Genomic DNA, 26,693 nt, shown 5'->3' with positions numbered 1-26,693 from the left:
GTTCCAGGAACTTCTTCCGATGATTATCCTCGCTAAACAATTTATATTGTAATAACCAAAAACAAAACGGTTTACAAATGCATCTTCTTTCATAACATGACCAGGTCACGCATGCTGCACGAGTGATGGTTCCAGTACCTGGCCGCTGTAAGACCAGATCCTTTACATTCCACATCAGTTGAGCTGTGCAGCCGTTTTCTGAAGCCTGTCCTGGCCAGCAGGAGCAAATTAGAAATCCTCTGTGTAGATTATGCAGGGGCTGCTGTCCTCACTCGATTCCATCTGCACGCTTGACATGTACCAGCGACGTCCACTGGAAGAGTTGTAATTCAGGGTTGTCCGATATACATTTTTGGTATGCTTAGGAAAGATAATGGTGGTGCTCTGAAACCTCAGTGGCTTCTGACGGGGCTGAAACTGCAGCTCAGACTTGTAATTTCGCCATGTGCAGTTGTGGACCGCAATGATGCTTTCGCTGTAGGACGTGACAGTAGGGATGGGAGCGTAGAAGATGTTGTCTCGGTAGTGTCTCTCTGAATCATACTTCACTTCAGAGTTGCATCTTAAAGTAACAAGAAAAGAGGCTGAGTTTAAACATTTGTCACACAGCGTGTATTTCCAGACCACTGAAGGCATTTTGTTGTTGGTTTACATTTAACATCAAAGTAGTTTGTGATACAAATAGTAAAACTACATATTAGTTAATTACCTGATGTTATAAGCAGTTCACAAATGCTATACATGTACTGGTTTGTATACACTCATTTGTTTGATATAGAGCAGCATAGTAAAACTGCCAAGTTGCCGTGACAGTAATTATTGGCACCTATCTGAACAATTGAAATCAATTGTATTGGAAGAAACAGATTCGCATTGCAGTGAAATTAGACCTGCAGCAAATTGTGACTTGGATTTACCAATTAATTATGTTTTTAATGCTTAAAATGTCATTTTCATTCCCTTGCTGAAGATGAGAGCTGTCTAAAACCATCAGAAAAAACTCTTATTACCAAACAAATTGGCAAAGGGGCACAAGATCACCTCCAGAGATCTTGGTATTGCTGCATCTGCAGTTCACCATGCAGTGAAAATGGTGACTGTCAGAAAACTCCTCGGATGTGGAGTTAAGTGGAAAATAGTAGGCGAGTGCAAATTGTTGAATAAACACCCACAATGCTTAAAGCTGACCCGGTGAAACCTGGAGTGGGGGTTTCAAAGTGCACCATATGCTGCACAGTCATCTGTTAAAAGGCAACCCTAAAAGAGGCACGGCTGATCATCACTTACACCCACCTAGAGAAGCCAAAATCCTTATGAGAAAATACTCTTTGTCAGTGCACATCTGGGATATGTTTATAGGCTAGAGAGTGAAGCTTACAAAGTAAGGCAGACCCTACCTACACTTGAATATGACCGTGGTTCCATGATTGTGTTGGGCTGCTCTGCTGCTCCTGCTGCTGGGGGACTTGAACATTTTAGGGGAATCATGAAATCTCAGGATTACCAGGGCACATCAGAGCATTGTAGTGCTGCCCATTATCTGAAAACTAGGTGTGGGTCTAAGTTCATGGGCTTTCCAGCAGGACAGTGGCCCAAAACACACATCTAGAAGCATAAAAGAATAATTAACAAGGAATACCCTGGCTGGGAGTGGCAAGCAGTGCATCCAAAACTTGATGAACACCTCTGGAAAGAGCTGAAATCCATTATTGGCAAAAGAAATCCTGCAAACATTCAAGAGCTGGAACAAGTCTCAGCTGAAGTGTGGCTGAAAGTACCAGCAGAAAGATGCAAGAAGCTTCATTGCCTGGTGTTTAGCAGAGGAGCAAAGCTTTAAATACAGGCAGATTTTCATTTACTTTTTATTTCATTTCATTTTCTTCCACGAAAAAACTACTTGCATAAAACATTCTTTTTGTTGAAATGCTTCGGAAATTTAAGTATCATGATTATCAAAAGATCTTGCACATGATATTTTTATATTATTGACCATAATATTGATCGCTCTAAGTAGTTATGTTTTGAGTTATACTTTTATGAAGTTTTGTCAGCTGGTCAGGAGGAGTAGTATGTTAGAATAATTGATTTGTAGATGACAATGCTTGCACATTACATTTTTATATCAAGCCCTTTCCTGTTTGTAGCACAATGAGAGCCAAAAATTAACCTGAAAACTGCTGAAGTATAGACAAAGGAATACGAAAAAGGAATCCTAATGGTTATGAAGAAATGATAATGTAGAAGCAATACAATTTGTTTTGAGAGTGCCTTTTCAAATACATTTGAAAATGTGTCATAAGAAAAATGGGGAATACAACACCACAAATTTCTCTTTGAAATTTAAAATATTACAATTTATTATAATTTTCCCCACCTCTAGTTTAATCAATATTCCGTTTTATACAGATGTCTGTACAACCTCTGCTTTATTCTTACACTAACAATGCACCAATGAATTTATAAGCATTGGTAGATATTTATCTTTCATGCATGATCTCCTACTCAGATTTATTAGTGGAATGGAGCAACACAAATTTTGTAGTGTATAATCCATATCAACAGTCAGCATATATATATTTTTTTAATCTTTTTATTTACTGACCTTATTTCTTGAGCTGGTTCTGGATTCACTTTAATACTTTCTCCAAAAAATACTGGATGCATTCTTGGTTTTGTCTCAGACACTGTAGAATTAAGTAGCAAATAGGGAAGCTGAAAAGGCACAGTAAAAAAAAAAAAAAAATAAGATTAAATTACTTTCTGCTTCAAGGCTGGTTTGTTATTTTGCAAACCATTGTCTCAGATGTTTATTTCTAAATGATAGAAGCATAAGGAAAATATCAACAATACATTAATTCCTTAATGAGCCATTTTTATGGCAAGTTGTGCATGTAATCGTTGCTTACAGTAACTCTGCTTTCTGCTTTATTCATGTTTTGCATTTAATGTTTACCTTGCCCTCCTACGTCTAAAAGATGAAACTGGAATAAGACTTTCAACATTTGTGGAATGCAGTAGCATTCAGTCATTCAGGTAATGTATGAAATACCGACAATGACTGTTAGGCCTTTCTAAACTAGACTTGAATTCCCAGATACCTGCAGACTGTGACTCATACAGTTTGAGTAGGTGGGTCTGCTGCCCCTTTTTGTTAAGTCTATGATATCCTTTTCTTCAAATTATCTTTGAGGAAGTTATTTACTAGTTAGTATAGTTCAGTATCTAACTATTAAAACAGTCCTGGTGTGATGTAGATATTTCTAAATTCCTCTGGTACAATATTGCATGTTTATGAAGAGAAAAAAAATCTCACTATGAAGTTTAGGGCAAACTTGTGTACAAAATGTACAAAACAAGGAAGAGAACACAACATAATATTTTGTTAATAGTTTTGAATGATGATAAAGCAGAGACCATTAAATCATATAAACACATTTTGATTTAACTGTGATTTGTGTTAGCTTATTACTCTGCAAATATAGCTAAATACATTCTGATTGATTTAAAAGAGACTTTTTGTCTCAATTTTTAACTTTCTTCAAATATTTGAAAACATTGTTGGGGCACAGAAAATTATTTCCTTTTGATCCAGTGTTGTTAGGCACAGGGACAATCGCTAATCTTTTGCCAAGCATATAACCATATAACATCCCACCACTTACATTGAAAACCGAGCTACGAGGTTGATGGAAGTGACTGAAGAGCTTAGAGAGAGGATTGTGTTGTGGCACAGATCTGGGATTGAAGGTTTCCAAGAGCACATTGGCTCCCATAATTCTCTAACTGAAGACGTTTGGAACACCCACGACTTCCTAGAACTGCCTGCAAGGCCAAACTTATCCATCCACCCATTATCCAACCCGCTATATCCTAACTACAGGGTCACAAGGGTCTGCTGGACCAATTGATCAATCCCAGCCAACACAGGGCACAAGGCAGGAAACAAACCCCGGGCAGGGTGCCAGCTCACTGCAGAGGCTAAACGCTTACAGCACTCGGGGTTCCCAGGTGGTCTCCCATCAAAGTACTGGCCGAGCCAGAGTGTATTTAGCTTACGAGATCAGATGAGATCAGGCACATTCACACTGGTGTGGCTGTAAGCCCAAACTTATCAATCGGGGGAAAACGGGCCATGGTAAAAGAGGTGACCAAAGCTCCAATGGTCACTCTGTCAGAGCAACAGAGAACCTGTTTGGAGATGGGAAAACCGTCCAGAATGAAAACCATCACAGCAACACTCTACTAATCTGGCCTGTATAGCACAGTGGTCAGACAGAAGCCTCTGATCTTTAAACAACACACAGCAGCAAAAAGGCACCTACAGGACAATCAAACTGTGAGAAACAAGATTCTCTGGTCCTAGGAAATCAAGATTGAACTGTTTAGCCTCACGAAGCACTGCTCATCACCTGCGCGATACCACTCAAATAGTGAAAAGCTTGACAAGTTTGAGGGAAGGTTGAATGGAGCAATTTACATTCACTAGAAATTTATTTTAATTTAATAAAAACCTGGTGTGGAGTACTCTTGGTTGAAGTTTCACCTTCCAGTACGATACTGACCATTAACGTAAAACAAAGACAACACGGGAGTAGCATGGGGTCAACTCTGTGAATATTTGAGTTGACTACCCTGAGCCTAGACTGGAACCCAATCAAACATCCCCGGAGAGACCTGAAAATAGCTTTCCACTGATGGTCTCCATTCAACCTGACTCGGGGCTTGAGAGGATCTACAGACAAGAATGGTGTGTGTGTAAAGCTTCTTAGACCAAAGAAGACTCCAGGCAGAAATGACTGCCAAAGAGGCTTCAGCAAAGTATTGAGTACTGTGTCAGTGGGGTATTTCAGCTTTTCATTTTGAATAAATGAACACAAAATTCTAAAGTCCTGTTTTTGCTTAGTCATTCTGCAGTATTGAGTGTTGCTCAGTTAATGAAAAAATTGATGTCAATGACTGTGGCACGAGGCTGCAACATATAACATAAGGTGAAAAATGAAGGCGTCTGTATATTTTCCGAGTTCACTGTAGACAGAGAGATTCAGATCGTTTTCTATGGGTATCCTTTGAATGGGTTTGTGTCAGTGTATATTTTGTATACACACACACACTCACTCTGTAAAACACTGTTTATATTCAAGTTCAAAATTATAGTCCAGATAAGCGACAACAAATGTGTCATTCTAAAGGTGACGTGATGGCATTAAATGCTATATTTCAAAAATTGTCTCCTTTGGTTGTCTGTTAAAGCGCACTGTTAGTATATAAACCACGATATAAGGAAATAATAACACAATGTATTGTTTTAAACTCCAGTAGTAGTTATCACATACAGGTTACTGATTTTTTTTGTCAATTGATAAAACTGAAATTGAATGAATGAAAACTGTGATAGGACTAAAAGGCCATTAAACTACCAGTCCTTTCATGCCAATGCCCATAAACATTTTTTGTGATCTCTTGCTGATTTTTAAAGGAAGCACATTCTTATTTGTGCTTTTGATTAAAATCACTATCAACAGAAAACAAATAAAAATATATCTCACACAAACACCCCTTTTCTAGAATCCAAGCGAATTAGGCCCATCCTTAGCTGCACTAAACTATGAATACCATCTGATAATTTGAGTTAAATTAAAAAAAAAAAAAAAGTTTAAATTCCAATGAGGAGAATTGTGTTGAAAACATTCTTACCTCAATGACCAGTCTTCAAATTAAATGTTTTGCATAGAGTGTACTAAACAAAGCAGAAAAAACTGGTTCATTATTCTTTGGCCCCTCAGGCTTTGTAAAATAGTCTCTTGCCCGCCATGCAAATCACTTGACACAGTAAGCCATGTAGCTGGCACCTGTCCTGTGTTCAGATGAATGCTTTACATTATTTGCAAATTTAGAACTTCTCTTCACTCTGGTGGCAAAACATAAGAAGTCACTGACTAAATTTCAGTATATTGTTAAACTCCCAACTGGTCAAGTGCACAACACAGACCGTTGATAAATATGTTACTACTCGGAGAAGCATTAAGTACTGATGAGGTGAAATAATTGTAAAATTGTTCCTTGTTAATGTCCCTCTCACTCTACAGTAATGGACAGACACACTGAACAGATGAAATGCTTAGCAGAAGAAAGCACCATGATATACATTTCACGCAACCTTTACAACATTACTGCAAGGTTTCAGCAGACTAACATGTAACTTTAAAACTGGAATTACTAGTCAGTAAAGGCCACCAATATAGGCCTGTCGTACAGTATGTATGTGTAATGTTTTTGACACAATGTGCAAAATGTAATAGAAAACAAAATTATTGATGAAGATTCTTTCATTGCAAGTGTCATCATCATTTTAGTGATCACCCAGTCTCTGTTTTTTCATAACTAAAACTATATAAAGACTAAGAATGGTCACACTGGCATGATAACAACAAACGTCTTATTTTTTATTTCTTCAAATGTATGATGATATGGTGTTTAAGCAATTTTCACAGTCACTGTCAACATTATGTTTGCTTTGTTGTGTGTCATGCAGAGAGTCTGTACAGTGACTGATCACATATCCTTTAGGTCTACTGTGCAATGCCTTAGATTTTTATGCTTGTGATGATGGGACACGTTTCACAGTTATCTTTTTTTTTGCTGTTTTATATGCAACTGCATACATCAGCTGCAAGTTGAAGCTGCAACGCTTACTTTTAAGTTGGTTTGTTTGTGTGCGAGGCAGAGTTATTGTTGGGTATGGCTTCTTCATTTAATTGTGCATGTGGTTGTAATATCCTGTGAAGGGCTCATGAACCCAAGAAGGCATTAATGACTGTAAGCCCCCAGGATTACAAAAATACAAAAGAGAGAAAACTATAAAATATCAGTGTGCCTTCAGGTTTTCTTCTCCCTCCTTAGAAATTTGTTGATAAAAAAAGTCTAAGCCTGCAGGAATTGTCACTCAGGCAGTGTGCTCTTCCGCTACGTGAGGAACAACTGAGCTATTTGATTGTACCACAGTACCAAGGGCCTTGGTTAATTTGCCAGTCCAAATGGAAACTTTTCTCTTTGTGCCACCTCCTTGATTTTGATATAAAACACTGAGACAATGCAGAACTTCCTCTCATTTATTTAATTATTTATTTATTTTAGTCCTTTCCTGTTTGTTTGATCAAAAAATGTTGCCTAAGCCTGCAAGCATTTTTCTGTTTGCTTTTAAAATCCTTTTCATTTGGAGCCTTTGTAGTTTTTCTCCAACTGCTTTTTTTGCCATTCCAAAAAACGCCTTTTAGTGAGATCTGGTTGTTAAAATAGAGAAGTGTACAAAGAGAGAGATGGGAAAAGAGCAACAAACGTTGCTGGTTAGAAAAACAGGAAATGAACAATTGAGACATCCTAGCCTTTAAACGGTAGACACACATCGTCTGCTTACATGCTCAGATTCGTCCAGACTTGTATGGTTAAAATCAACATACGAGTAATGAAAGTTTCAGCAGAGCTGGAAGTCACTTCTTTGTAAGGAATTAATTGGAAGGCTGTAGTTTTACAGTTAATATTTGTAGTTTGAGTATTTTCAAAGTGGAAAAACTGCTTAACAAGATGAATACATTTTGGTCAAAAAATAATTTAACAAGAAAGTGGTGTGAACAGGGCAATTCATGGTAGGAAGCTGTCAACCTGCCCCTCAGGTCTGAACATCAGCAGCTCTCTTGCACTGTTTATGTGGCCCAGCAGATCACAAGCTCTGTAATCCAAGTACACTGGCAGTTAAGCTATGCACAGGCAAAGAGTGTGGGCACATGTAATAGTATCTGGTGAACGTGCAGTTTAGATTTTTAAACACCCAGAAGTCTGAGTTACCCACTGTAGCCCATCTGTTTGTCTTTTAACATGTACACATTTTTAGATTCTCGTTAAATTAAAGCATATTAGTATAAATATGTCTTCCTGAAAAGATTAGGAAATTTGTTCTTGTTAAAAACTGTTAACATTTTGTGCAATTGCAAGAAAATGTATAGGTTGCAAACTTTGCGTTGAATGTTTTTATTTGGTTCAGACAGTTTTAAAAATGAGTGTCTGCACATATACAATAGTGTTTAACTCCTAGTGCTTGAAAAATTAAGACTGCTATGGGACGTACTCAGTAGGCTGACGTATCAGTTGTAGTTTATCTCTGTAGACATCTGTGGTAAGTAATGGTTCCTTCAGAGAAAAGAATATTAAAAGATGAGCTCTGCATCTTTCATTTCAAATTCGTTTCTTCACAATCATGGTATATAATAATATAATTTTGTCATTTGTCCTTTCCCTCCAAAATATAGCATAAGAGCAGGCTAGGTGCATGTTAAACTTTATTAAAAAAAATGCTCCAAGAACCATGCAGTATACATTTATCACATTATTAAAATATAATACAATCATCCATTTTCAAAAACCTTTTAATATTGAGCAGGGACATGGGGGTGAAAATTATAAAACACCTGCCAATTAGACAAATCCTTACGTAAAGCTATTGTATGCCAATGTGTTCTCTGGCTTACCCTGACAAAAGAAGTTTTGCATTCAGCAGCCTTTATTTGAATCTTGTTTTACATGGGAGAATTTTTGTGAGCTTGGAGAGATACAGTATGAGTAGTTCATTTGTTTTTTTAAAGTCTTGCCTTAATCATGTTAGCTTGTGTAACAGAATATTCTAAGCTTTTAATGTCAGGGCTTAAAATGATAAAATTAAACTCAAATTTTCAGCCAGGTTCTTTGCTTTTATCTCCTAAAAACTTTTAGCTCCATTTTTAAACAAGTGGTTTATTTGTGTCTTTACAGAGTTAGTGAGCAGCAAACTGCAAGATCACAAATTCCCACCTGCTATTACAGACCCTCAAAAAGCTTACTTCGGAAATATTACTTCACAGTATTTATCCTGCAGTCTTTGAATAGTAATGTTGAGGACTTAAATGTGCGAGTTAAAAAGCACATCTTAGCCATTATATTTGCATTTTCTTCTGCATTGTCTACATATTGTCTTTGGATGCTCCATGTCCTGTAGTTTTGGTGTGTGGTGGTTTTGAAAGCATTCAAACATCTCATCCTTTCCTATCTCAAGTCCATCACTGACCCTCTCCTTGATCCACTTCAGTTCGCATAAAGGGAAAAGAATACTGTTAATTTATGCCTTCACTACATTCTTCAGCACCTGGACTTGCCTAACACCCATGTGAGGGTCTTGTTTGTGGATGTCTGCTATCTCTTTAATACCATTGTTCCAAAGTTGCTTCAGAGTAAACTAATCCAGTTAGGTGTATCCTATGGTTTCTGCTAGTGGATTATAAGTTTTTTGAGAGGTAAGGAAGCATTATGTGAGACTGGGTCTCCGTCTGTCGGAACCAATTTCAATTAGCATAGCACCCATAACCCCCTGTCCCCAAAAGGCTGTGTTTTTTACCCCTCCTGTTTTAACTTTATACAAATGACTGTAGATCCATAGACAAATCTGGAAAAAATCTTAAACATTGCAGGTGACACAACCGTAGTGGGTCTTATTTCCAATAATGACACGTCTTCCTATCAAAGAGAGGTGGGCCATCTTGTGGAATGGTGTTCTTGTAACAACTTGGAGTTAAATGCTATTAAGACAGTGGAAATGACCATTCACTTCCACCTTGCAAATTAATGACCAGACTGTGTCTTTGGTTTAGTCATTCAAATTCCTGGGGACTACTTTCACTAACACATTAAAATGGGACAAGCACATTACCTCCATCATCAAGAAAGCCAGGCTAAGATTGTTATCCCTTCACCAGCTTAAGAAGCTTAGCATATCAAGGTGTATATAGTTACATTTTTACTTAGACATCATTGAGAGTATGTTGACCGCCTTCCTTCTGCCTCCTTTCTTTTTAAGACTCGGTTGCAGTGGGTGATTTGTTCAGCAGAGAAAATCATTGGCTGTTGTCTTCCAACATTAAAAGATCTGTCCATCACTAGAGTGAAAAACAAACCAGGAAAGATGGCTGCTGACTCCAGCCACTCCAACAGCCATCTGTACATTAAATTTCCATCACAGAGGAGGTGAGGTGAGGTCTATCATTACCCACACTACACACCATCTCTTCAGCTTCTTTCCTCAAAGTATTCAGATCCTAAACAAACTTACAAGGGGGTTACTCTTAATTGTGTTTGCACAGTATATGGTACTGTGCAAGTTTTGTATTTGTAAATCTATTATTTTGTATAATTTCTCTCATTACTGAGTTAATTTATTGAAGTTTATGAATGCTTTGTTCAATAAATTGTTGTACTTGTGTTGTGGTTTGCACAATGTCAGATTAATGTTGGGTTGCAATTGTGTTGTCTTGAGTTGGTTTTGCATTGTATCCCGTGTTCGGCACCCAACCAGAGTCAATTCTGGTATGTTTGACATGCTAGCAAATAAAGTGATTCTGAGTTTCACAATATGCAATTGAGAATTCTGTAACGTTTCCAGTTTTTGCTAACAAAACTACGTCAGGTGCTGTACTGTTTAGGATCAACGACATGCTGGAGGACTTGTTTATAGCTCCAGTTCACCTTGCTGACGATTTCTACAGAATGTTTTGGTGTGATTCTCAGTTTGTAGTTATCATTCTCCCAATTTATAGCCTAAACATTCCCTATAACCTAATAAAATTGTAGATTTTCTGCATATGAAGTAAAAAAAAAAAATAAAAACTGAGACAACCTCAGCAAAAATGTTAACCTAAATATGTCCAGAACACATGATAGCAACATGATTTTTACTTCAAAAGAATTAGAAATGATTATGTAACTATATAATACCAATTTCAAGTGTTTATTTGATCACAACTAATTATCGAAAACTTTTAAATATTTAAGGGTATGGAAAAAAATATTTTGCTTGCTGCTCGGTAACTCTAAACCATTGATCATATCAAAACTCCATTCCCACTTTTCCGAATGCTTATTTTTATGACGAACAAAAACGGTTTTATTCAGGGCAAGCAAATGACCCATTTGCATGAAGACCTGTGCTTGAGCTGGAGTAACAAAAGCCTTTTGAGACAGCTGGTGGGAGCAGGGCGAACACTTGATGAGAATCAGGGAGGAGGAGGAGGAGGGTGTGTTTGGTAATCAACCCTCATCTCACTCAGTCTCACTGCATTCTAAATGCTCTATAACATTAAAGATTTGTCTCTCCTGAGAATATACAAGATCTTCCAGCTTCTTGGGTTAAATTTATTTTTTCTGCCAACCCTCCCTTGAGTAGCTTTGCTGTTTAGCTTTGTTTCATTGAAATACAGTATAACATGGACATCAGTTTCAGCAATAAAATTCTGCAAATGTTTTGAGATATTTTTTGTTGACATTGTTTTTTTGTGGATATCTTATATGACTTTTGATGCTGACCTCTTTGATAATGTCATGCTGTATGCTGCTATCTGCATTCCACCTGCTGAATAGACTGGCTTTATAGCCTTCTTCTTCAGTATCCTGAGTACTCTGAAGTATATTTAGATCAATAAAAGAGTTTAACCTCTAGCTTTATGAGTAACAACATGCTGAAGATATCTTACTTTTTTATATATAGTTGTAGACATCTGAAAGTTTAAAGTAATGTTGGGAATCTTTAGTGAATAGAAGTAATTACAAATGATCTTTTATCAAATGTTATAATATTTCAGTCTTGGGCATTTTGGGGCCATGTCAAAAATTGGGAGAAAAAATGATTCATTAAGCAAAAAAAATATGATAATGGGCAGGAATCCAACCCAGATTACCTGCTTGGAAGACAGTTGTGCTAACTAAGTGCAGTCATCATATCATTCATCAATGTATTTATAATGCATGATTAATCACAGTCACACCAGTGATGTTTCAGTTGTGTGGTGTATGTGCTTTCACTGCTTCAAGTTACTGGAGTTATACTAATGAATACTTCATACATGCACATACAAAACCAAGACAAGCTCAATAAAACAGTTACGGCACAAACTTGGTTTCTTAAAAACATCAGTTTATATACTAAAGTATGCTCCAATGTCATTAAACTTTGCATGTCATCATCGGCCACCATGAATATGAAAACAAGTATGAAGCCTGTGTAAATTTCCTCTGTTTTATGTTAGTCCTTTATGAAGTGAAAATTATCCATCCCATTTTTACATTTGCAGGTATCAACACTGGCCACTGTGTCACCTGATCAACATATCTTTGGCCAATAGCTGGATTAAAACTAAATTGACACTTTATTTATAGGTTTAGTCATTTCTGCTTGGCTGTGTGATTGAGCCCTGCAAATGCTCGGCATACCAGTACTGCCACTGCTGCTCGGATAATAACACAGGTATTTTTACTTCAATAAAATAAGTATTGTGTTACTTTAAAAAGTAATCAGGCACCCCTGCAAAAGAACCACCTCTTTCAACCCTCACAAACATATGCAGTTTTTAATATCTGGAAAAAATTTGGAATTAACTTGCTTAGAGATCTTTATATAGACAACGTCTTTGCATCCTATGAACAATTACATTCCAAATTTAACATTCCAGCTACAAATTTCTTTCACTATCTTCAAATCAGGAACTTTGTTAAACAGAACCTTCCAGATTTTCCTCATCTTGCACCCTCATCCACGCTGGAAAAATTATTGCTCAATTTCAAGGAGTTAGACTCCATCTCTACAATATATAAAATCCTTTTACAATCCCTTCCTTTCAAAGATCCAAGAGGACACTGGGAAAATGACCTCTCAATTAATATATCAGAAAAGGAGTGGAAAGTAGCAATGCAGAGAATTCACTCAAGCTCCATATGCGCAAAGCATACAATTATACAACTCAAAATTATATATCGAGCACATCTGTCTCGACTAAAACTCTCCAAAATGTTTCCAGGGCATGATCCAACCTGCGAACGTTGCAACCAAGCCCCAGCCTTACTAGGTCACATGTTCTGGGCCTGCACCAAATTAACATCATTCTGGACAAAAATTTTTAATTACCTCTCAGACAGTCTTGGACTCACAATCCCTCCTAACCCATTAACAGCTGTGTTTGGGGTTCTTCCAGAGGGTCTTAAAGTGGAGAAAGACAAACAAATTGTGATTGCATTCACTAAACTGTTGGCACGCAGACTTATTCTGATAAACTGGAAGAACCCAAACTCTCCTCTTTTAAGTCAGTGGGAAACTGATGTGTTATATTATTTAAAATTGGAAAAAATCAAATACTCAGTTAGAGGATCTGTGCAGACTTTTTTCAAAACATGGCAGGATCTAATCAGTAATATTTTGAAATGAGTTTATAAAGCACAGAGAATTTGTTGATTTAGGTATTTTTACAAGCCTTAAATTTTACACCGTTTGGCTTGCTCTCTCTCTCGGGTGGGGATCGATCTGTTCTTAGCATAATTATTTTTTTTTTTGTAAACACTTGATTGCTATGTATTGATTGTAATAAAATTAATAAATAAAAAAAAAAGTAATCAGACTATGCAACCCAAGTTACTTTTAATTCATTAACCCAAACACTGCTCCCGAGATTGAACTGAGTTTAGCACTGTACGCTCATGTCATCAACATCAATTTAGTGATTTCTGAAATATGATGAGATTATTTCAGCCAGGAGAAGAAATAAGGTAAATGCCAGAGCGTTTGCCTCAGAAAATGTATCTTGTGGGCGCCTCCATCGTCTTCTATCTGTGGCTGCTGAAAGCATGTTCGAAACTAACACATATGTGTTGGACAAAGTGAAACGGATATGTGCAGGCTACAGGCCAAATAACCGTGTTGCTCATGGAGAAATCTATGCGTGTTAGCCTGTTTCTTAGTGACTAATAACTTGGTTTCTCTAACCAGAAAAAGGGTTTACATTACATTTTAGAAACCAGATTTCTGAGAATAACTGGGTTATTAAAGCACATGTGAACACGCGGACTTTAGAAACCAAATGAGCACTTCAATTTATTAGTTTTATTAATTTGTTTTTAGCAGCCTAACTTAGTGCGTGTCTCCATGAGACTATTGTGCCACTGTAGCATAGCAAATAGTACAATTGGAGAAGACTGCTTTGGACTTCAAATTCATAGCAATGCAATCAGCAGAGCCAGGGAAGTGTATGGCCATCCTGGAATTTGTGAAACACTGGCTTGTAAATTTTATTTTGTGCTGATTGTGGTATTCAGAATAATTAATTTAATCAATATTGTAGACTAGCAGTTAATTGAGACAGCCACTTAGTTTAAAATTTGTCTTGACTGGTCTTTGCCAACATATTAATTATTATATTCAAGGAATGACAAGAATGATTCTTTTTCCTTATCTGAACTCTGTACAGTGAGCATGTGTGTGTGTGTGTATATATATATATATATATATATATATATATATATATATATATATATATATAATATATTAAATATGCATGTTATATGTGTATATGTTGTGATGGATAGCCGTGGCTCTTGTCTGGCTGGGAGGCCGATATACAGGAATGACCAGGGGAGCAGATGTGCACAGGATGCTGCCTCTCCCAGAGCACTAGAGGGCAGCCCCACAGGGCTTCATGAGAGCTGGAGTTTGGGACAGCCCTGTTGGGCTCCATGGGGGCCAATAGGGGGCATTCGTCACACCTGGGAGTTATTCCAGATCCCGCTAATGAGCCACCTGGAGTACTCCCAGGAGCGGCATAAAAGGAGCTGCCTGACTTCATTCAGGGAGCCAGAGTCGGGTGGAAGACAGACGAAGCATCTCAGTGGAGGTTTGTGCTGGTACTGTGCTACTTTGGGGAGCGAGGGAAAAGTGCCTCCCCACATAAATAATAAGCACTTGTGCCTGTGTCTGGTGTGTTTGGGACAGCTGGAGTGCCCTGGTGGTTATGATGTATATGATTTTCCCCTCTCCAATTCACAAATTTCTCTCAACATGTCAGTTTTGCCACATAAGCAAAGTCTCAAAGTATGTATAAATCTGAATCTGTGCTGTAATTTGACAAGATAAACAATAATGGTAAGCACTTGGTTTAGTGTTCTGGAGCAATAAGATGGCAAAATTACAGTCAATGTCATGGTACTGTGTAATAGCCTGGTGGGGAGGCCATATAATTCTGTGACCAGGAAAATGAATCGGAGGAACTATCACTAAAGCACATCATCTAACCAATCAATTATTATGAAAATAAACTAATGTCTATAATAGTATTGACAAAGCTTGGAAAATGGTTAGTTTTAAAAATTCCCATTAATGTAGGCCAATATCAGACAAGTCATGTTAACCAGAGAAGTGGACCGAAATGAGGAGCTTTTCTTTTATGCTTTTTCACACCAGGCAAGAAAAAAAAAACAAAGCAAATAAATCTCAAGGTCAACTAGTAAAAGACACCAATTAGATGTTTTTCAGAGAAAAAAGTAAAAGGTAAAGAACAGTGAAGTCCAATTGCAGTATTATTCGATAATTTTTTTAAAAAGATGCGTGTAATGAAAGTTCATGCTACAAGCTGTGACGTGAACATGGCGGAATCTGCTTTGGAAGACTTACTAATAAGTCTTTGACATGTTTCAAAACATACTCCTCAGAATGGCTGAAGATATGAATGTGTTTAGACATGTCATGAAATCGAGTCTGATAGCTGTTGGAGACGAGGGGGCTTATTGCTACAGACTCGTATCGCTTCTGTGTCGTAAGCTGCAGAGTTCACATTAATAAATGTGGTTTGCTCACCAGTGTGTATACCACAGAAGTGTCTGCACATTCTTCACAAATGCCCCGTCTCTAATGGTGCTCTAAATTATTGAGTCAGTTCTGCCCAACTCTGTCAGATGTAAATCAACCAACTTATAATATGACAATTCTAGAAAGTGAAGCTACAAAGCACCATTTGCTAACTAACTGTTGTCCCCTGGGAAATGAAAACAAATGGGTACAAATGATGTGTTGTACTGTTAATGAAATGCGCAAAATCAGGAATCTTCCTGAAGGGTTCATTTTATATACCAAATGAGATAAACATCCAGTGCAGCATAAAGTGATTAGGATGGGTGTCTTGAGTTCTTTTGTCATAAGTTGACATTTTAAATGAAAGAAAATTGAGAGACTAGTTTCACTTAAAAGAAAATTGTACTTGAAGGATCACCAAGGCCAGAATTTACTTAGACAAGTACTGGAATGCAGTTTCCTCTGCTCATCGTTTATTCACTGCCCAGGATGTAGCCAATGAGTTTTGTTTGATAGGGATCTACAGGAAATTTGCTACTGGGTAAAACTGTAGGGGATTTCCTATCCCAGGCTGGTCAGAGATGGAGAAAAACAGGGCCACAATGCAACACTTCTGATCAAAGAAAACCACCAAAGAAGTGCTCTTTAATGTCAAAGCAAAGAAAAACCACAGGAGAGCCCAACCATTGTTGATGAATGCTTTTTCTTTTGGAAGAGGCTTGTAAACAGTTATATAGGGTGGTCCAAATCTAATTATGCAATTTTCATTATGCTATGACTTATTAAGTTTATTACATAGAAAATTACCCGAAAAATCCCAGACCATCAAGAAGTGTGCGAACTGATGACATGAAGAATTGTCCCTGCATAAATCAAAGTCATCCAGACGATCTGGATCTGCATAATTAGATCTGGACCACCCTGTATATTCATACTTGATATAACCAATTTATAAATATTTAATTTTAAAACACAGAGGAGACACCCTTTCCAAAGTAGTGCAACAAATGACCTATTAAAACGTGTGCAGTTGCCTTCCTTGTGGTTACTAAAATGGTTCAAATATTCTTAATACAGTGCATAATGAATACTGTAGTTTAACTGACAATTTTTAAAAATACAATAAATTTGTAAATTGCAGGTTACTTTTGTTATGTCTTTAAAACTAATATAGCTCTCTTTTAAAGGAATTTAAGAGGTAGCCCTTTCTCCCCAAAAAGAATATTGCAGCATGGCTTATGTTTTCAAAGCTGCATCTGACATAACCACAAGACGTCCGAAACAAAGTCATCTGGGCAGAGAAGCCTCAAGTCAAGTGCTTAGTTTTATTATACACCACATCAAGTCTTTGGTCTCTTGTGAAACCTGCCCTCAGTAATCCTGCCTCTTGATCTGGATTGCTGAATAATATGGTTATGTTTCATATTTCTGGAATTTTACCCACCTTCTTTTATTATTCATCACTAAAAACCCCATGAGACCTTTGAGATTTATCCTCTGCTTTAAATCCTGACCTGGTTTTAAAATACGACAACCTCATTAACTACACTGTAAGCCATATCAGTAGCCCATGGCTTTGGCAGTCTGCAGCATCGGTGTTCCCCACCTTAACTTACTAACTGCAAAATATCTTTCTTCTAGTAGGTGGTGGCAGTGGGCCAGCACTCACTTGATTACATTCTGTCTTCGGGTTGTTTGTTCGAAACTCCAGATTTGCTGTGTTCACATGCTATGGGAATTCTTAGAGTTACCACTTGTGATGTCTCACCTTCCCTCATCAGTTTCTATTCAGCCGATTTCTTGCTCACTCAGTTTGCAGCTGAACACATCCAGCACGTGCTGCATACTTGTCAAACTGAAGACAACAGTGGCTTTAAGATTTCTTTCTATCCACTTTCTTAATTAGTTCTCAGTTACACCTGCTAATGTAACATATATACATTATTACCTTAAATTGAATCAACTTGCTTTTTTAATAATCAAACATTTTTGTCTTAACCATCAGTAAAACAAAAATTTGAACTAAAGTGAGGTAAGACACCATCTATCCTGATCCTATTTGCAGTTACTACATGTTACCATCATATTGTTATACTAAAACATCTCAAGGAAAAAGTGAGGGTCTGAGACATAATGATCTGCTCTGGCCCATACAAAATGTTTGTAGTGTTGACAATGAAAAGAAAATCGGCAGTTTAGGAAATGTTTTATGTGCTGGAATGAGACCACTGAACAATATCTTTCTTTAACAGCAAGAATTGGCTTTTGAACAAGAAACTGAATTGGGAAAAAAAACTAATAGTGGTCCCCCCCCAGGAGCTGAGTTTGAGGGTTATCTGCTGAGTTAGCTGGTAACCCTGTGGCTCACTTTGCAATGCATTTCATTATTTTATGGTTTCTGGAGAAAAGAAAGTCAATTACATTATGGCAAAGGGAATCTGATTCATTAGCAACAGTAACAGATTACTAATTAATTATGAGTGTAGCTGGAACAAAAATTTATAGCCATCATGGCTCTTCAGAATCGGAGTTTGACCCGCGAGTTTGGCATTGATTGAAACTGCCTCAAATGCAAAGAGACAGGAGGAAACTTGCCCAGGCTTCAATATATAGATAGCATAATGTGATGTGATAATCCAGAGATTTGTGTCGCTTCCTGTATTATATATTGTATGTTTGTCCTGTTTCTGAAAAAGTCACATCTGATTTTGTTTCTTTAAAGATTCTTGCTTCTGATTTGTCAAAAGAGGGTACTTAAAATGAAGAATTCATGTTATACAGTACATTTAGAATTTTGAGTGTAAATGGTTTAATTCCTGAGTATGTTTCTGCAAAAACATGTTATGAATTTATTACATGTGATATGGTTGTGTATTTACTTTCTGTTGAGATTTTGATTTTATCAGTGTTTGAATATGTACATCTTACTTCTAGATGCATGCTGAATCTTATGTCTGTACATTTTTTTCTTGGACCACTGGAAAATATGGAACCAAGAGCAAGTCCAACCTGGAAGGTGTGTCAGAATTATATAACAAGGCACAGTCATGCACACTCAGTAATAAAAAGCAACCCACTGACTTGTTTCGAAGCAAGTCTTGTAAAACTTGACTTATTTGTATAGAATATTATTTGAATTTAATTAAATCAATAAAATCCCCCCAAAAAAAGCAAGCCATTCAAATACACGGACTGTGACCGAACTATCAGAAGGCTTTCGACAATACTAAATGGAGACGAAATACGTAGATTTTTATTATTGGCCACAACATCCTTGCTCAACCTCTTTCTGCTTGTCACACAGAAAAAAAATAACTTGAAAAAGGACAATAGTAAGATTCCTCACAGTAAGAATGCGTGCGAGAAAGCATTTTGGGTTTTCACAGGAAGAAATGCACTATCTGAAAGTTGTTTTTGGAACTGGAAGGACTGGAAAAATGAGCATGTAAAATATGACTGCAGTAATTTGAATGCTTAATTACAGTTAATAAGTATAATTCACTTTAGGTTATAGTAGTAACAGTATTGTTGCATAAACAGTACAGTGCAGTTTGCATAATTGTGCAGTCCAGGACAAGCGGGTTAAAATCATGGGTGGACTGATAGGTAATTGTTACTGTATGTTAGGCATCTATTGTATATATTTTATATTATTACTGTATCAGTAGCATTGTAATATCCATTTTATTCTTTGTATAGTATATATTTTTATTAAAGTAGTTGGTATAATTTTTGTTAATACACTTGGAAATTCATTTAGTGAATAAAATGTGCAACACTAAAGTCCATTTAAACCAGTTATTTTAATTGAAGCAGTTGCCCACAATAGAGGCGCTAGGGTCTTTGACAGAGACTGCCTCACCCTTGAAATTTCTTTGCATTTAAATCCTGAGGTATCGTTTATCAATACTACCCACTGATCCTATGCCAGTACCCTTCTGCTTATGAAACAGAGCTCTGTGGGAGAGAAGCCGCCTGGCCGGCAGTAAGTACATAAACTCTCTTGTGTTGGTTGATTGCTTATATGAAAGCTCAGGTTCTGCCAAGTTAAAACTACTGACTTGAGCAGGAAGCTGAAACACACACTTTAAAATATTGAAAAAGACACAGGATAGCTAAAGGACAAATGTATATACTGGAATGCAGGGTTTTTATTTTTGTTGCTACATCCTTATTTTGTACTTCAAGTGAAAGCCATTTCATCAAGCAGTAGTAAGAAGCAAAATACAATATTTTGATAAAATTTGAAATGGTTGAAGAAAATGAAACCATAAGTTATATTTGTGTTAACAAAAACGTTTGCTATTATGATGATAATAATACGGCTATTGATCCCACACAAATAATACACATTTTATACTATGCAGCTTATCCTAAGCGACTTACAAAAGATCTTTCAAAGTGTTGCAGAATAAGGTTACAAAACACCTTTAAAAGCTACTAAACATTTTTCTGTAGTTTGTATCTTGTATATATTGCCATGGTTTCAAGTTACAGAGGAACCTCGGTTTGCGAGTAACTTGGTTTACGAGTGTTTTGCAAGACAAGCTAAAATTTTTAATAAATTTTGACTTGATAAGCGAGCGACGTCTTGCAATACGAGTAGTATGGATACGCTTTGTCTGCTGAGCGTCATGTGATCACAACTGACCTGATGGTTCTTCTCGCACACGCAGGTGTGTGTGTCTCGCGCATGATTCTTTTCAAAGGTAAAGTGCAGGTTAATTTGTTTTATGTATTTTTACTTTATATTTTGTATTAATCATGTTTATATGAATGGTTTTGGGTTGTGGAATGAATCATCTGAGTTTTCCATTATTTCTTATGGGGAAATTCACTTTGATATACGAGTGCTTTGGACTGCGAGCACGTTTCTGGAACGAATTATGCATGCAAACCGAGGTTCCACTGTATATTAATTTAATTTTTGCATAAATACCCCTGATCTGTCAGATGTACTGAAAGCAAACAGCTTTCTTATTCCACATTAGTACAGTCAGGTGTTTATAGCACTCAGACACTTCATTTCTTTGAGTTAGTTTCTGAATTTAGATAAACTACCATTTCCTGTATCTAAAAGACAAACTAAATTGCTTATGTGCAGCTGCATGTCACATGTGTATAAAGAAAAACTAATGCAAAGAACATTCAGCCTGACAAGGACCTATCCTGCCTGTAATACTGTTTTTAATGCCTAATATTAAAGTAAAACAACAAACACAAGTATCCAGTGTGCCAGGCTGATGCGGTCCGATCATCTTTCTTAAATAGCAGGGAGGTCTGAGGTTCTGGTGATTCTTGCCACAATGCAGTTTTGCAATGTTATATGTATCATCAATGAAATTTAAAATAAGGTCTTCTGTTGTTTGTCAGAAAATAATCAACCACTCAGACTTTGGTGTTTCTGCATGGCTCAAAATCACACAATTTCATTATAATATGCATCTTATAATTTGGGGAGTTATACAGTAATTATTTTTGTGTTTTGCCAAGCTATATGACCTCAAAGTCAAACCTACTTGCAAAAATGTTTTTTTTAATTAAACGTATTAATTTCAAATCAGTCGTGTATTTTAAACACTAAGAAATGATTACATTCTAGATTTCATATGTGTGTTATGGCCAGCACGAAAACACCTGTAATTTAAATAAGACTGTGCAATTTTAAAAATAAAATCTTAATCCTTAATTATCTATGCTAAGGCTTCAGATATGCTTAAAGACTGAATTAGACTCAGCTGATAAAATTGTGATCTTCGTAAAGGCGTGTATTAGTCATTTTACTTTAATTATCAAACATGCTGGCCATGCATGACTGGTGCAGTTTAAAAAGCAACTTAAATATTCCATACCTTGGAAATTATACCCTATAATGTCTGCATTTTCTCCTAGCTCAGTCTGCTGTATCCTTACACTGAAGGTCTGTCTTTTTGCTGCATGTGCGCTCATGAAGCACTGCCAGAGCAGAACCCTGAGTGGGTTACTTAGAGAGAGGGAAGGAAGGAGGGAGACAGAGATGAAGAAACAGAACCCCTTTTTGATATACAAGAATAATTTCCAACAAGTTGCTTTCCAGAATCTCTTGATTTTGGTCCACCTAATAATTAGAGAAAGTAAATACTATTTTCTCTGCTCATGTGCAACCTTTGTTGAAATATTATTAATAAATGTGATACATTTTAATTTGTAGGTTGTCTATTTCTACCACAGGCCTGGGCTAAGCTATCACTGAATCATTCCATAGTATATTTTCATTTTTGTGTAATCTTAAACAGGTACTGGTACCATTACATTTATAATGCTAAATATTTAGACTTGCACATTTCTTCACTAAAGACCTCTTTTTAGATTCTCAAGAGAAAAAAAAAAAACATTTTAATAGATGAAAAATGAATATATTTAAATGAAGAAGTGCATGTGGCATTAGCCTTAACCTCTGTTCCCAAAATGCAGCAGTAGCTTCACATTCCAGCAGTGGACAGTGTATTTTAATTACATGACTAATATGGCTTGTTCCTCCTCTTATTCTGCATGTATTTACCTTTTTGTAAAAATTCAAAAAATGCTTTGCACATGGAGTATATTAATATAGTATCTCTCATTCGTTATATTGTTTCCTGTCTGCTTAGAAATATTCAGACTGGTACTTGGTGATAATGTGTGGGCTCTGAATCTTAAGCAGGGAAAATGCTGCTGCAACTATAGTGAGAATCTCAAAGAAGTTCACACAGCAGTACAACGCACACTATTCGTGAATCTAGTGAGTGCATACAAACGCGTGAAGCAAGTCAAACAGCCAAATGAAATCTGCTGCAGCAAGACCTGACCTCTAATTAAGAACTTGTTTGGAATAAATCCCTGCAGCTATGTGTCTTTCCAAGAAAGACCTGTTTAAAACAAATCCTGTTTAGAGATTTTTACACGTGGCTTTTGTGTTAGTGGCTAATTGCATGTCATTAAATGGTACTGTTTTATTTTAATTACATGTATTTTGGTTTCTTAATGATCTCACTAGATACCACTGGCAGAATATTTAGGAAAGTGTTTTCTTTTGACGTTTACTTCAATATTAATGTGTTTGAATGAGACTTAATGAGATGTGGACATTGCCCCTTTGTCTTCTAGATATGGAGGGGATGAGGGACCTGTAATGTTTACAGTGTTTTACTGGAACATCTTGTGTGCATGTTCATGTAGATGGATATTAAAATATCGTTAACCATGTCTTCAAACAGCTCTGTGTGTTAAAGGAGCGGTGTTGTGAATTAAAGAAGCTTTATTTAAAAGAATAATGTTACACTTATTATTAAAGATATTAAAAAGAGGTTTTCAGGCTTCCTAACTGAAATTTAATTAGATTCCTTTTTAACTTTCTTTCAACAAGCCAGCAACTGTCTTCCCCATCAACTAAAATTGTTGTTTGTATGTCCAAAACTCCAAAGCGACCATTAGACCTAAACAGGACTGAAACGAACGAAGAATCACTTTGTGTAAGGAAAAGGCCAGCAGGCTGCTTTGAACAAATAATCTGATTTAGAGGTCTGATTGCAAGATAAGTATTGTGTTTCATCTCAAGTAATGCCTTGTCTTTAAACATTTCTTAAAATGTTCTTGAAATAAGTATTTTCATATAAATAAAATGATATAGAGTTTGGATGTATACTTGTAAAAGCTTTCTTTCAGAACAGCCATTGGATGATTAGTTAGAGATTTTCCTTTTGAATGCATGGCAGCTCTTATTATTCCGCCACTAAACAATTCAGTAATCTGACAATCATCTTCCGGTTTTGTTTAATGTAATACCTGACAACTGTACTATGTGGTCAAGCTGAATGCTAGTTATTTTATTTTCATTTGTATATATTTTATGCTCCTGTAAATATCACATTGTGAGTTTAATATTTTCTAGTTACCAGTGTGAACAAACACTAGATGAATATCATCATCTGAACATTCAAATTGGCTTCAATACATTTTAAAAGTAACCTGATGTACCTCATATACTGCACATAAAAACACAACAGTGTTAGTCTATGCCTTCCTCTCATCCCCACTATACTTTTACTAAGGTCAAAGTGTTGCTGTGCTGCCATACTGACACAGAACAAGAATTTGAATTTGTTGGAATTATAACTTTGCCAAAATGCATATACATTCGTTTGGCAATGCAAGATGAAATAAAAATCACAGCAAAAACCTGTTTAATCAGCAGGAGCAATGCAGGTGATTTCCAATAACTAATTATGTAATGAGGTGCACCAAACTGGATATCTTCTTGTGGGAACAATTTAAAGCTAAACAAACATTACAGATGAAAACTGCCTGTCTCTTGAGCTCAGTGAGAGTGTGGTGTATAGCATGAGGATAATAAAAAGTGGTCTTTGTAGTACAAATGGCAAGGAAAGATTTTAATTGTACTTGCACATTAAAAAATGGTTGCTACAGTTAGGAGTCTATTAGGTGTTTTAATGTATTAGGCTGTTGGGAATGGCCATTGGTGTATATTTCAATGACACTGAACCAAATCTCTTTAGTTTGCAACATTATATTCATAAAAACATTTTTGATTAACACTTGGCAAGTGTTTTTCTCATTTATTTATCATGAAAATAATTTTCCATCAATAATAACAATGTTTTCATTTGATTACTCCCTCCAAACATCACCTTGATAGATCAAACAAGGTGTGTCCGTATGCTGTAAGTGACAGTCATGAGTACCGAAGCCAAGTTCAATTTCCCATTGTGTCTGGGAGTTTGAATAAGAAGATGGTGTTCTAAAATGGCAGAGCATCTTGAACTCTTGAAATGTTTAGAAACTAAATTGTAGCATCAGCCATTTCTATGTAGTGCTTACTTAAGGGTAATCTACTACAAATGGACAAGTCTTACAAACCAAATATTATAATGTATTTGTTTAAATGTGTTCATTTCTCTTTTGTATTCTACATTGTGCCTTTTATATCCCACAAAACAGACTTCGCATTTAGACCAAGCTTATAGTTAAACAGGAGCAGATCAGTAACACCATAGAAAACAGCAATATGTTTGTATCTTACCAGTTTACCCTCTCGTAAATCTCTCCTACAGCCATAGCCATGCTGGTCCAGTGGTGTGCTGGTGCCACTCCCTGCTCGGGTGTCCACAATCCCAGGGCACAGGGAATAAAAAGGTGGGCTAGGACTGGGAGGTAGTCCAGAGTCAGGACTATCCAGCAAGCCTTCCCTGTTCTTTCCTTTTAGACTTTCATCCATTGTCTGCAAGTGTAGGTGGCCCACCATTTCGGGAGGGACTTGCTCTGACCTTTGAGCAGGTCTGTGAAGAGAATGGTGTTCAAAATCCAGGCTTATGGTAGAGCTGCCAATTCAGTGAAGAGTAGGGGAAAGGTAGCAGAGGAAAAATAAAACAGAAGTAAGTTTTAAGTTTACTTAGGTATTCAACAAAAAACACATTTCATTAAGCAAGACACAATTCTATTTTATGTATATTTTTGTTTAAAATACTGCAGTGCAATAACTTTTCATGATAGTATCTGCAGTGAGGGGTCATCATGTATTTTTTTTTTTCATGTACATGATTTCATAAATTAGAAAAATAATTGCCTTGTAAGAAAAGAACATAGTGAAAGGTAAAGGGGAACTAGTTTAACATTAAACAGACCTGCCAAATAAGAGGCTTGAAATGACCGACAGCAGTACAGACGGTAAATGATTAACGACTAATGCAGGGCATTAAATACATGAAAGTGAAGCTGTCAGTCACCAGACTTTAGCATTCTCTTGTGTTTGTTTTTCACTTTTTTCTCTGCATTTCACTTACTGTCCGGTGGTGAATGGACAGATCACTTTATAGGGTCCCCAAATACTATTATTATAATAATAAAAAAATAAAACGTGTATGTTTCTCATATTAAACTAGAAGGTTATACATTGGTAAATCATTTTTGATGAAAAAGTGCGTGTGCACGAAGAAATATGCAGAAATTATAGATCGACAGGTTTGTACGTCATTTGCCTCGGCGAATGACCCTTTTGATGGCGCCTCGCAGAACAGCAAGAAAACAATTTAGTTTCAGAACGAATCCCATATTTGCACTGTATTTTTTCAGGGTATCGATATGGATTTATTTAAAGCACTCAAATCACACCAACGTGGAAATATCGGAGCCGCACATATTTCTGTAAGCCATTGACATTGTCCTGAAATTCGTCCCCAAACCCGCACTCACTTAGAAAATCACCACATACCACATTATTTTTTGATCTATTAAAAAACAGATAGAAAACGGAAAACTCACTTTTTGTGCTAAGAAGGTCCCGATTCGAAGTCCGGAGAAACATGCAGTCTCCCCGACAGTCACAATCCTAGAAATCCCGTGTGCGTCGATCACTGTGCGGTGCTCCCGCGGATCTGAACAGCTGGCACCCGGGGAGCTCCCTCTTAATTCAGAGGGCCAACTCAACTCTCTCTCTCTCTCTCTCTCTACCTGGAGCAAATCCAGCCCCGTTGATCATCTGGAAACATTCCAGATACGGCCAGCAGGGAGAGCTCTTCCACTCTTCTTATCAATCTCTGGCATTGCCAGGCATAAAGTGAACTAGGGCTTCCGTTATATCAGCTGATCCGCAAGACGTCAAAAGCCGCGACGCTGCGGGACAGACGAGACGCTCCTTGTCCTGTTCCCTAAACTATTATTATTACCGGAGAGCACAGCAAGATAGAACAATACCTGTTTAGCAGTCTCACAGTACTTTTCGGAATCGTTGAATTACCAACCGTTTCAGAATGTGATTTAAGAAGTTAAGAAATTTTATGTGAGCCAACATTCAAGCAGCTCTCGCTTTGGGAGACATTGTATTTTTACTTTTTTTCTGAAAATGTTGGTTGCATTCTATAGCCGCTTTTTTAGTGTTTCCAGAATTCTTCGTTCACTATAAAGGCTCTGGTATGAGCGCATGTATGAAGATCTCACAGTCCTCGTGTCTAGGATTTAAATCTGTTAAGTTTAG

The 26,693-nt window shown here is 36.8% G+C and overlaps 1 protein-coding gene and 1 pseudogene across 1 annotated transcript; both read right to left on the bottom strand.

Moving 5' to 3' along the window:
• Positions 1 to 26,141, bottom strand: rflna (refilin A). Its single transcript, XM_039772021.1, has 4 exons — positions 25,982 to 26,141; positions 24,744 to 25,041; positions 2,603 to 2,712; positions 1 to 562 (listed from the first exon to the last, which is right to left on the bottom strand). The coding sequence occupies exons 2-4, from the start codon at positions 24,963 to 24,965 to the stop codon at positions 229 to 231; spliced, it is 666 nt and encodes a 221-aa protein (XP_039627955.1). The 5' UTR covers positions 24,966 to 25,041; positions 25,982 to 26,141; the 3' UTR covers positions 1 to 228.
• LOC120541828 lies at positions 3,984 to 4,102 on the bottom strand (annotated as a pseudogene).
• Positions 26,142 to 26,693: the final 552 nt, after the last annotated feature.

The sequence above is a fragment of the Polypterus senegalus genome, chromosome 12 (assembly GCF_016835505.1).
Source record: "Polypterus senegalus isolate Bchr_013 chromosome 12, ASM1683550v1, whole genome shotgun sequence".
NCBI lineage: Eukaryota > Metazoa > Chordata > Cladistia > Polypteriformes > Polypteridae > Polypterus > Polypterus senegalus.
This window is presented reverse-complemented; position numbering and strand designations above follow the sequence as displayed.

Coding starts and splice junctions, on each gene's coding strand:
- rflna (XM_039772021.1), bottom strand. CDS start 24,965: ATGGTGGGCCACCTACACTTGCAGACAATGGATGAAAGTCTAAAAGGA. Junction 2,713..24,743: donor ATTTACGAGAGGGTAAACTG/GTAAGATACAAA, acceptor GTGCCTTTTCAG/CTTCCCTATTTGCTACTTAA. Junction 563..2,602: donor GAACCAGCTCAAGAAATAAG/GTCAGTAAATAA, acceptor TGTTACTTTAAG/ATGCAACTCTGAAGTGAAGT.